The sequence below is a fragment of the Protopterus annectens genome, chromosome 9.part0, assembly GCF_019279795.1.
Source record: "Protopterus annectens isolate FY-2018-M chromosome 9.part0, PAN1.0, whole genome shotgun sequence".
Classification (NCBI taxonomy): domain Eukaryota; kingdom Metazoa; phylum Chordata; order Ceratodontiformes; family Protopteridae; genus Protopterus; species Protopterus annectens.
The window spans coordinates 158,585,884-158,598,899 of NC_056743.1; the positions used below are offsets into that span (position 1 = coordinate 158,585,884).

The 13,016-nt window shown below is 38.3% G+C and overlaps 1 protein-coding gene across 1 annotated transcript in view; it reads right to left on the minus strand.

The window, feature by feature from the left end:
• Positions 1-13,016, minus strand: part of LOC122811104 (hatching enzyme 1.2-like) — a 204,082-nt gene that overhangs the window by 73,330 nt on the left and 117,736 nt on the right. The window contains exon 7 of the mRNA XM_044082681.1: positions 7,948-8,126. Within this exon, the coding sequence (XP_043938616.1) occupies positions 7,948-8,126 (179 nt within the window). The remainder of the gene's footprint in view (positions 1-7,947; positions 8,127-13,016) is intronic.

Genomic DNA, 13,016 nt, shown 5'->3' on the forward strand with positions numbered 1-13,016 from the left:
ATACTACTTTCACAACCACTATATGGTAGTACTACAGATTAGTAAACAAGAAATGATACTACTTTTACAACCACAGTATGGTAGTACTACAGATTAGTAAACAAGGAATGATACTACTTTTACAACCACAGTATGGTAGTACTACAGATTAGTAAACAAGGAATGATACCACTTTTACAACCACTATATGGTAGTACTACAGATTAGTAAACAAGGAATGATACTACTTTTACAACCACAGTATGGTAGTACTACAGATTAGTAAACAAGGAATGATACTACTTTTACAACCACAGTATGGTAGTACTACAGATTAGTAAACAAGGAATGATACTACTTTTACAACCACTATATGGTAGTACTACAGATTAGTAAACAAGGAATGATACTACTTTTACAACCACTATATGGTAGTACTACAGATTAGTAAACAAGGAATGATACTACTTTTACAACCACAGTATGGTAGTACTACAGATTAGTAAACAAGGAATGATACTACTTTCACAACCACTATATGGTAGTACTACAGATTAGTAAACAAGGAATGACACTACTTTCACAACCACTATATGGTAGTACTACAGATTAGTAAACAAGGAATGACACTACTTTCACAACCACTATATGGTAGTACTACAGATTAGTAAACAAGGAATTACACTACTTTCACAACCACTATATGGTAGTACTACAGATTAGTAAACAAGGAATGATACTACTTTCACAACCACTATATGGTAGTACTACAGATTAGTAAACAAGGAATGACACTACTTTCACAACCACTATATGGTAGTACTACAGATTAGTAAACAAGGAATGATACTACTTTCACAACCACTACATGGTAGTACTACAGATTAGTAAACAAGGAATGATACTACTTTCACAACCACTATATGGTAGTACTACAGATTAGTAAACAAGGAATGACACTACTTTCACAACCACTATATGGTAGTACTACAGAGTAGTAAACAAGGAATGATACTACTTTCACAACCACTATATGGTAGTACTACAGATTAGTATACAAGGAATGACACTACTTTCACAACCACTATATGGTAGTACTACAGATTAGTAAACAAGGAATGATACTGCTTTTACAACCACAGTATGGTAGTACTACAGATTAGTAAACAAGGAATGATACTGCTTTTACAACCATTATATGGTAGTACTACAGATTAGTAAACAAGGAATGATACTACTTTCACAACCACTATATGGTAGTACTACAGATTAGTAAACAAGGAATGATACTACTTTCACAACCACTATATGGTATTACGACAGATTAGTAAACAAGGAATGATACTACTTTCACAACCACTATATGGTAGTACTACAGATTAGTAAACAAGGAATGATACTGCTTTTACAACCACAGTATGGTAGTACTACAGATTAGTAAACAAGGAATGATACTGCTTTTACAACCACTATATGGTAGTACTACAGATTAGTAAACAAGGAATGATACTACTTTCACAACCACTATATGGTAGTACTACAGATTAGTAATCAAGGAATGATACTACTTTCACAACCACTATATGGTAGTACTACAGATTAGTAAACAAGGAATGATACTACTTTTACAACCACTATATGGTAGTACTACAGATTAGTAAACAAGGAATGATACTACTTTTACAACCACTATATGGTAGTACTACAGATTAGTAAACAAGGAATGATACTACTTTTACAACCACTATATGGTAGTACTACAGATTAGTAAACAAGGAATGATACTACTTTTACAACCACAGTATGGTAGTACTACAGATTAGTAAACAAGGAATGATACTACTTTTACAACCACTATATGGTAGTACTACAGATTAGTAAACAAGGAATGATACTACTTTTACAACCACTATATGGTAGTACTACAGATTAGTAAACAAGGAATGATACTACTTTTACAACCACTATATGGTAGTACTACAGATTAGTAAACAAGGAATGATACTACTTTTACAACCACTATATGGTAGTACTACAGATTAGTAATCAAGGAATGATACTACTTTCACAACCACTATATGATAGTACTACAGATTAGTAAACAAGGAATGACACTACTTTCACAACCACTATATGGTAGTACTACAGATTAGTAAACAAGGAATGACACTACTTTCACAACCACTATATGGTAGTACTACAGATTAGTAAACAAGGAATGATACTACTTTCACAACCACTATATGGTAGTACTACAGATTAGTAAACAAGGAATGATACTACTTTTACAACCACTATATGGTAGTACTGCAGATTAGTAAACAAGGAATGATACTACTTTTACAACCACTATATGGTAGTACTGCAGATTAGTAAACAAACAATTAATGAGTTATGAGTACTTTACAGAACACATTAAGCAACAGATAGTGAATGCATATAAATATATATGTTTTAGCTCATCATATCACATGTATCATACAACTGAATATACATTAATCTCAGCGTCTTCATGGATAGGAGATTCAATGGGTGAAACTTTGAAACTCATTTACATCAGATATATGAGTTTCATATGATTCTTGTGAATTCAGTACTGTAACAGAAAAATAGATTTCACTGGAAATGTTGCTCCAAAAGAATGTGGGCTGCAGGGGTTTACTTCAAGTACTCACCTGCCAGTAGCTCACAACATGCTTGTTCACTACCACTTTCTTAAAAACACAAGTGCTCTAACTACTACTCCAATCTTACTTAACTACTCATCCCTCCCAACACCTGACCATATAAAACTGTATAGTACTACCAAACCCCAAATTCTAATCCTAAAATTTTCACCCAGTTTCTAACCTGAGTCCATGCTCACTAACCCTAAAACTCCACTCCCCTCCCAAATCCAAAATCTCTGATTATTCTCTAAATCTAAAACTCCACTCCCCCTCATAACCATAAAGTCCCCAATTACAAACTAAACCTAAAAGTCCAAGCACCTCTCCCTAACCCTAAACACGTCTCCTGCTCCATAACTCTAAAACTCCCATACTAATCCTTATCCCTAAAACTCCCCTCCCATGCCCTAGGCCTTAATCATCTTCCTGATAACTGCCCTAACCTGCACTTCCATCCCCCCTCCTAGTCCATCCCCATGGCTTGCACTTACCTCATTCAAACTCGAATCAAGTGTTCAGGTAAGGTGAGGCAGCTGCTTGTCCAAACTCACATTTGAGTTTGAGTGCAACTGGCAACCAGTGCGAGTTACAAGATGTTCAAGTGTCTAGCATCAAGACCAGAGTACAGCCAAATAGCATGGAGGCTGGGGCTAGCTGCACCACTAGTGATCTTGGTTTGGCATTAGATTTCAGACACTTTCACAATTAGTCAGGAGAGCAATAGGATGATGTAGCCAGTGGTCAGTTATCCTATCCCAGGGAGATTGCATGAAGAAACCCAATACCTTTACCTTCTGATGGGCATCGCAGATCTCACAGGTTATCACCTCTGATTACAGGGGTTAGCAACAATGTTGTGATGTCACTGTGCTAGCAGCTCCTATTGCTAGGGATTCTACCATCTGCATGATGCCTCCTAGCTCCAAGTCTACAACTCCATAGCTAATATCTCATTACCAGGGGCTTCAATTGAGCTACCACAGATCTCAGTTCCTTAAAACATCAGTGGGGCCAAGGGGCTGGCCATTGAAGGGTTATATCTGGAGCATCAGGTATGCAACACTGTGGGGATCCAGGGAAGAGTGGAAACAGAAGACAGGGAGAACATCCAGAAGTTCCACAAGAGTCTTGGAGAGAGAAATTTAAAACAAAAATGCTGTTTTAAGGTGCTGCATTGGAACTCACATGGGAGCATTGACTCATCCATAGTATTAAACTGCATTACCTATGAAATTTAATAGGAATGGAATGTAAGAAACACATGAAAAAGGCTTGTGAGTTAAAGAAGCAGGTTACTTAAGTGAACTACTGGCAGTTTTGCTCAGCTACTGAATGGATACCATTTGAAGGATGGAGACTAACTTTAAACCTGTCTTCTTTTTATGATTACATTTTTGTGTGTCACCTGTCAGCACCTTTTATACCCTGTATAGGCACATAGGTTCACAGGTTCATATGTAGGTACTAGGCTATTGGCCTAAGGGCATAAGTAAGCCTAGCCAACAAGATTCCCTGGCTTACGCCATCCAAGAAAGTTCATTTCCTGTGCCCCTGTCGAGCAAAGCCACAGAAGTGATCCCCGGGGTGTATTTCCTATTTCCCATCCACTCATCAAGATTTTTTTTGAAGAGTGCTAATGAGGAACTTTGCTTGACATATATGGGTAACTTGTTCCAGAGTATGGAAAGTCTCTGGGACAGGAATCTATTCCTCCAGCATGTCCTGTTTATTGTGGTGACAAGGTTTAGGTGCCTAAAGCGTGTAACTCGGAGGGATTGGAATTTCTTTAAGTGCAGCATGTCCGACAGCTCTGGGTTTGACATAGCTTTATATGTTAGGCAGAGGTCACCTTGGAGCAGGTGATATGCTATGGAGTAAAACTGGAGTTTTTTGAGACGGGCAGTGTAGGGCATCTGTTTGAGGCCATTAATCCTCTTTGTGAGATACTTCTGTGGCATCTCCCGCTGCTGCAGATGTCTGTGAGGTACATTCAAAAAGGGCATTGTACTCTATAATGGATCTAATGAGTGTCGCGTATAGGGGAACAATGACCTCTTTTTTCCTGGATGAGAACCCTTTTGTGATGAGGTGTGCCACATAGAAGGATTTCCTGACTACTGTGGCAATGTGATTATCAAAGGAGAGACTACTGTCAACCTAGGTCCCAAGGTCTCTTATCACACATTCGGCATTAAATAGACTGCCACCTATGTGCTAGTTCATGGGTACAGAGTTTTTACCAAAGGGAATGACGATGCACTTTTTGGCATTAAGCTTGAGGTCATGGCTCTGACACCAGGCATCTGTCTCAGCGAGGCCCTTCTGAAGGATGTCCACATCATTTGGGGACTCAGCTATGGCAGTCATCCACGAACTTCGTTAGACAAAGGCCTTCTGCATTAGCCTGTACTTCAGAGAAGTAGATACCAAACAGGAGAGGTCCCAGGACTGAACCCTGTGGTACTTCACTTGTCTCTGGTTTGAAGTCTGATTTGGAGTCTGAAACCTTTACAGTGTGGGTTCTGTCAGTGAGCCAGTTGGCAACCCATCTTGTGATGTAAGGATTTATACCTAGTTTAGTGAGTTTATCTATAATTCCAGAATGGGGGATGGTGTTGAAAGCCTTGGCAAGGTCAAGATAGGCTGTGTGAACCACCTTACCCTCGTCTACAGCTTTGGTGACTGCCTCAAAGAAGTTGATTAGTTCAGGAGGCATGATCTGCCTTTCACAAACCAAAACTGCGTGGGTCCAGAGTTTGGAAGTTACCAATGTCTTTTGTTTATGAGTCACATGATAATACGTTCCATGGCCTTACAGACCAGGCTCGTCAGGCTAATAGGGCGATAGTTCCCGGGCTCAGTGGTGGCTGCCCCTTTGTAGAGTGGGATAACTGTTGCTGTACGACATTCAGAGGCACAAAGCCTGATGTGAGGCTATGACTGAACATGGTGCTTAGGTGGGGAGCCAGTTCATTCTAAAGTTTGTGTAAAACGCAGCCTGGGATGTTGTCCCGTCCCATGGATGCTGTGTTTTTGGTTTTAGAGAGTGCTGACCAGGGAGCTCCTCCACTTATGGGATTTTACTCTCTTTTGCAACAGTTTCTTCCTTCTATTGCATAGTTTGTTTATGGCACGGGACCACCAGATTGGCTTCCTTTTTTCGGAGGATAGCATCTTGGTTCTGTTCGGGAAAGCACAATCCATGCACTCATGTAAGTGCTTATAGAGTGCATCTGTGCAGGATTCAGCAGTCATAACTGAATTGTACATCTGCATGGATGTCATGAAGTTCACCACTTCTGTTTTAAGAAGCATGAAGTTGGCTTTGGAGAAATTTTTTACCATGGTTTCCTTAATGGGGGGTGGCATGTTGATATTTAGGGTGATTAGCTTATGGTTGGATCTGACCAACGAGGAGTTGACTTCAGGTGTGGAACACCAGTCACTCATGTTGGTAATGATTAGGTCTAGGATATTGTTGCCCCTGATGGGGGGTGTGGATAAGTTGATCCATGGCATTGGAATTTATGAATTCCAGAAAGCGTTGAGCAAAGGAATTGGTACATAAGTAGTTTTCCTAGTTAATGGTGGGGTAGTTGAAATCACTCATTATTAGGGTGTTTGGTTGAACCCTAATATTTTCCAGAATATCAAGAATACAAAAGTTGGAATCCTGGCACATGGTGGGGGATTTGTAGCAAGCTACAATTTGGATTGCAGTTTTGCCCAGAGTTAGTTGCACTTGGATAACCTTGGATGCATTATGCTAAGCAACTAGCCTGGAGGTGTGAATATCCTTAATGAATATGGACACACCTTTGCCTTTGGTGTTCCGGTCCAGGTTAAATGGCCAAAAAGTGTGGTATGAGTTATAGCTTGGTAATGCAGGGATGCACTCTGGAGCCTTGAACCAGGTCTCAGTCACTGCACAGATATCGATGTTCTCCATTTTAAGGAGTGCCTTGAAGGAGTGCATTTTGAGATTTAGACTTCTAGCATTGAGTAGCATTACCCTCAGTTTTTGCTTGGCTATTCCTGTTACAGTGGTGAATTTGTCATTTGAACCTTGCCAAAAAAGGCACTCTAGGGGTGGCAAGAGCTTTACCCAGTATCCGGAATCCCAGGGTTGACATGTGTAGGCCATCTCTGGCAAGGCATCGTGGTCTGTCGACCATGTCATCCCAGGCAGACAGATACTGGATACCCTTAGAATGACACCAGAAGCTTAGCCAATTGTTGAAGTCAACCATTTTGTCCTTGTACTGCAGTATCATTCTGGGTGATGGCAGGATGCTACTCAGGGCTAGGGTCATACCTGCCTGGGCTACAAGATCGGAGAGCTCTTCCATGTCTCTTTTCATGTTGTCCAGGGAGATACGTCTCCGGTTGTTCACACCAACATGGACAATGACAGAGTCATATTTGTACTTGTTGTGGAGTGCCCTGAGTCCATGAGTTATGTGGTGGATCCTGGCACCTGACAGGCAGCTGACAGTAACCTTCCCCTTGTTTAGCCTGGTGAGTGGGACATCAGTGTGCCTGACTAGTGAGTCGCCTATGAATAGTGTGTTGGGTACATTGTTTTTCCAGATGGGCTGTGGTTGCGTGCCACACTAAGTCTGTGGGCTATGTGTTATTTGGGTTGTGATTGGGGGTGGAGGTTGATTACGTTTCTGCTTTGGAGGTCTCTGTTGCTTGAGCAGATTATTATAGTAATTTAAATTCCTGAAGTAGGCACCATTTACAGAGAATACTACAACATATGGACTAAGGTAAATCAGTTAATATACCATCATATTGAAATACACAGGTGTTTCCAGTTTAATTCTAGAACATGAATCTATTTGTGTACAAATAGACATGACAAAGATGGAAGCAAATAGCTAGTGTGACTGTCGCATGTGGTCAGTTGTCCATGTTGCTGGGCACAGCACATTTCCCTCAGTTGCCACCCCCAAGAGGAAGCTTCATGTCAGTGCTCCCTTCATATTACCCTACCACATACTCATCCTTCACCATCTTAGATGGCCATTAAACAAGCTCAGCTTAGCTTTAAACCCTTGCTGCAAGTGGTGCATAAGGATGCACTGTTTTATCAACAATGAGCAAGGATTGCAGTTGTGGTTTCTTTACAATATCAAGCACCTAACTACTTCAACAGAAATACACTAGGAATGATTCTATACAGTGTATCATTCACAGAGTATCTACTTATACTAAAGAATCATTAACTATTTATATAGAAAAAAGCAGAGTAATTATTTTAGAGTTGGTAACTTGTCCAGGCTGAAACACTTACTTGGCATGATGTTCTCATAATGAATGTCCACATACTCATCTCGATCACTGCGGCTCTGCTCATGGTGGAAACCAAGAGCGTGTAGTAGCTCATGCTGAACAGTACCCTCATAGACACAGCCATTTTGCTGCAGAGACACTAATTGTTGACCTCCTCTTCTTCCTATGTAGGACCAGCACCTGAGAAGAGAGTTCATAATAAAAATGATGTCCATGATAACATTTGTTTTAGGAAAGCAAACGAGAGGAGAAGACATAGTCAAAACTGTTTCTAATATTAAATCCAAGAAAGTTGAAAATGCTGGTTATCTTTTTGCTTAGTCCTCTGTCTTTTGAAAACTGACAGAGAAAATAAATTGATGTTGTCAGGAGTAACCTGACTCGTGTCTTTAAGGACATCACAGTCTTCCATTTTGACTTCCTGTTTGTGGAAATTGTATTCTTGAAGATCATACTTAACATTCAAACTGAATAACGCCATTTACTGGGCTTCTGAACACACGACTGAATGTCTGTCTAAAATTTGATGAGGCAATTGTGGAAAATAATAATGAGTTTATCAACAATTCTCTTGGAATTTTGTTTTCTTAACTTTTAACTGTATAGCATCCACTGAGTTGATTTAGACATAAATCGTATTGCATTAATAAATACCATTTTAGCATATGAACATAACAGCCAGTTAAAGAAACCTGATATGTTCTATTAAGGAAGTAGTTAAGAAACATTGGCTGCTTCTGGAAAATAGCGATTAATGTTTGTATTTCTTTCCTGTTTCTTATTTTATTGTACTGCCTGCCTGACAAGTAATTTAATACCATAATAGACGATCTGATCTATTTCATTACCATGCACAATTCTAAATGTAAATTTAGTGTCCCTTACTAATGATATAATATTTTGTTCAGTGCATGAAAAAAGACTAAAAAATAAAATATTATATCATTACATTAATTATATACACATTACTTTTACTTACTAATCTACAATAATAAAAGAGAATACATTTTCTGCCATACTATTAAATTTGATGTCAGAGATAAATGCAGAGTAGAACAGGAAACACTAAATGGTGCTTTATTTTGGAAGAATAGTAAGTCAACACAGTGCCTGCTTTATATTTAAAATTTTAGGCTAACAAACCATAATCATAAAGCATACTGTATATAAACACTTAATGAATCCTGCTGCTGCGGTAGCATTGTCGCCTCACAGTAAGAAGCTGTCCGGTTCGATTCTCAGCTAGAGTATCTTCTGCATGGAGACATGCATGAATGGGCATACCTTTGTTGAAGGTTGTGTGTCAGGCCTGGCAAGCCGGTATGTAAAAATCAACTGCCAATCATTAGCGGACCGGAGTTCCGCTGTGGTGACCCCTAACCGGGAAAAGCCGAAAGGCACAAACAAACAAATGAATCCTGCATAAATTTCTCAAGAATAACTTTATACAGAAGTTCAATCCTGTGTTTAGCAGCCTAGTAGAAGAGAGTTTTTCCACTTATATCTACCCGTAACTCCACCCGTATGGAAGGCATGCAATCACATTAGTGCAATACATGTGCATCATGCATATACCCTTTAATACAGATCAGCTTCCTCGACATGTCTGCCCACATGAGCTAGTAGCCTCTGCATCCACTGGAGCCACAGACACTAAGTTGGCTCACCCTCCAAGAGTGGGTAGCCCAGAAATTAAGATGCTCACTCCTACCCACTTCTATCCAGCTTGTCTGAATGGGGGCCTGGTACTTAAAACTGAGACTCCTGAGTCACAGTTACAGTATATCCTTTCATGGAACAGAGACTGCTGGGTACCAAATACTGAATTTATGACAGCAAAGCCTAATGTTGCATCATTAGTGAGTATAATGTAAGGCTGTTTATAATTTCAACAATGTGTGCCATTGGTTCAGATCAGGATTATGCAATGAAACAATGCTGGTCATTAATACACATTACCATATATTCAACTTTACTGTGCAGTACAGAACAAGAAATGACTAGTATCATTAACCATAATCAGTTAAACAATATAAATCACATTAATCAGCAATGAGTAAGACAAAATAAAGGGAGCCAACATCTGTTTAAACTTCTGATTTGTTTTCCTACATAGTATGCTTGGCATACCTTACATATGGCTAAATAGACTAAATTACATGTTTCACAGTTACCAAATGCAGTTAGTTTAACTTCATTCCCTGTCACTGGATGTGTAAACACCTTAAAATATGCATTTCCAGCTATCTATCTGAAATAAGGAGAGTGTTGTTAACTAATGCTTTATATAAAGATATAAAAGAGAAAGGAGCAAATCATACATTTAAATTAAATAAATAAATATTAAAAATTATATTATAATTATTATATTATATATATATATATATATATATATATATATATATATATATATATATATATATTATAATTATAAAATAAATTCTATTTTTAAGGTAGTAAATGACACAATTCATGCAGGGAATGTTAAAGATAGGACAGAGGCAGAGGAGATGAATTGGGTTTTACGCCTAATGGCTCACATTTTACCAGGTTTAAATGGCAGTGTCTCTTTAAAACCTATGCTAAAAGAATTGCATAAACAAGTCTAATTGAACATGCTGTCATGTGACTGAGATACTATTTAAATGGATTACTTGTGCTGTTTGTTTTACTTTGCCTGAGGAAGTCTTATCAGTCAAAAAGTTTTACTAGCAGTTTTAAGTTTGAAAAAAAGCTTTTTTATTGAGCGGTTCATAGGTTCATAGTTTAGTACTAAGCTAACTGCCCTTGTGAGCCATTTTAAGCCTAGCCAATTATCCTTTGTGAGACTCAAACCCTGCACCTTGTGTTTGTAAGGCAAACACCTAAGCCATTAAGCCACCCTCCCATGGTCTGGTGACTTTGTATTGGTTTTAATAATGTAAACAACACCCCTGGATCTACTATTGGCTGACTTACTAAATAACACAGATGCATTTGTCTTGGCATTAATTATATGAGTAGTAAGACTTACCTATGTTATAAGGTGACATAAAATAAATCATTTGGGCCTTTCAAAGACATGTGTCTGGAGCATTTCTTCCCAGGCCTCCGCTGAAAATTGACTTGTTCCAAGTCAGACTTTCCCGGTAAACAAATATTAAATAAATAAATGCAATTTCAGATGTTCATAGTTAACAATTTATTGATACCAATGTACTTGCCGATTCCAGATTTTTAATTATTTAGTTTTTCAACTGCCTTTGATCTTCTACATGCTATTATAGTTACATACAATGCTTTAGATGTATCCATTTTTCATTAAGCTTTTATAACCTTATAACCTCTTTAATCATGTTTATGCCTTTCCATTATAGTCCCTTCTTTATTTTTTGAAGTCCTGTCTATTCTAATAGAAAATAATGTCTAGCCCTCTAGGGCAGCCAGGTCGGTAAGGGAGGGAAGAAGATGCAACCCTCAGCTTGCTCATTCCAGGAGATAGAGGGTGGGGCTTCTACATGCAAACTAGTCCTCTACTAGTGCTGGCATTGAGCTATAATTACCCAGAAGATTGCAGAGAGTGCAGGAGTTACCTGATATCATGATGCAGGTAATGTCAAGCAGTCCCTCCTAGTTAGCACATACCTAAAATTCCCTTACATAATGGAATGAATGCATGCAGTTGCTGCTTCTTATTTCTTTTTGAGACCATGTCATGTTTCCCAGACATTCAAAAACTAAACACATTTTCAACTCAAATCCCTTTTAAACTCACAATAAATGCATAAAACTATATACACTTTCTAAAAAGGAAAGATACCCCTTCATATAATGTTAGTTGCTCCAAATATACAGCTACATCCACAGGTTTTACCTATTTTAAAGTAAGGTTTAATCATATTGGAAGTGCATGCTAGAGCCCTCGCTCCCTCTTGCATAGCTGTCATCTGTCCTTGTCGTATCTCATCTCTATTTTTCTTCCCAGATGTGAACAACAATTTGCATGTTCTCAGTTAACTGATTTTTAGCCCTTTATTTTTTGCACTGTGACAGAAAAAATCGACCTGCTTTTCAGAGCTCAATGATCTTGAAATTTCAGTGTGTCACTGTTTTTTGAGTCTTGCAGAGACAAAATGTTCAATTGTTCATGAAAATTTTAGGTTCTTTACAACTTTCTTATTCAGCTGCATTCTCAGCCAGACCACTCATATTATCTCATAACACTAAGAAATATATGCAGTGTTTGATAGTGCAAGATTGGATTTTGGTAGAAGTTACACAGATTTCCCTGTATGCATAGTCGAACACGTCCTGTGATGTTCTGAGTAAATTGCTAGACAAGTGTTTTACAGATGAGCATATCTCCAACAAATTTCAGCTAATAGGTTGGTTGTCAGAAATGTGGTATCAGTAGTGAGTCCTGATACTTCAAAAAATAACTCAAACTCTCTACTACATCTATCAAGTATTTTATGGGGGGAGGGGATCTTTGCCCCTGCACCTCCTGAAATGGGGGGTCTATGCCTGATACTATTACTACTGATATCACTGTATCTCAGAAATGGGGATACTGTGAGATACTGGAAGTTTTGGATTTAGCATATGGCAATCATAACCACACATTTAGCTGGTACAAGTGCATTTCCTGAGGTACAGCTTTTCTTTTTTTTCTTTTTTTTTAATTCTTTGGCCTCCTCTGTTTCTTTTATGTTAAATAATAGTAAGAATCCAGCTGTGAAACTCTCTTGTTTATCCTTGTTATTACTGACTAAGATGTAAGAAAAAAGGTGGCTGTTTTAAGCAACTGATTGGAATGTTTGTTCACTGCTGCTGTATTGTCCATTCATTTTGAAACAGCTGAAAATAACAGCAATATTCTGCATCACCTTCCATCCTTTTCACGGACTACACTGATGTCTGACTGCATATCTGCATTAGTGACAGCAGATGTTAGAAATGAAACTCCCCAAACTTTCTTGGATTAAATTAAGCTATGCAGTAGAAAAGTCTAGTACTCATATGCAGCCTCTAACTTAAGGAGAATAAAAATAATTATCTTACTAAAATTATTGCTATAGTATGGCAGAAATA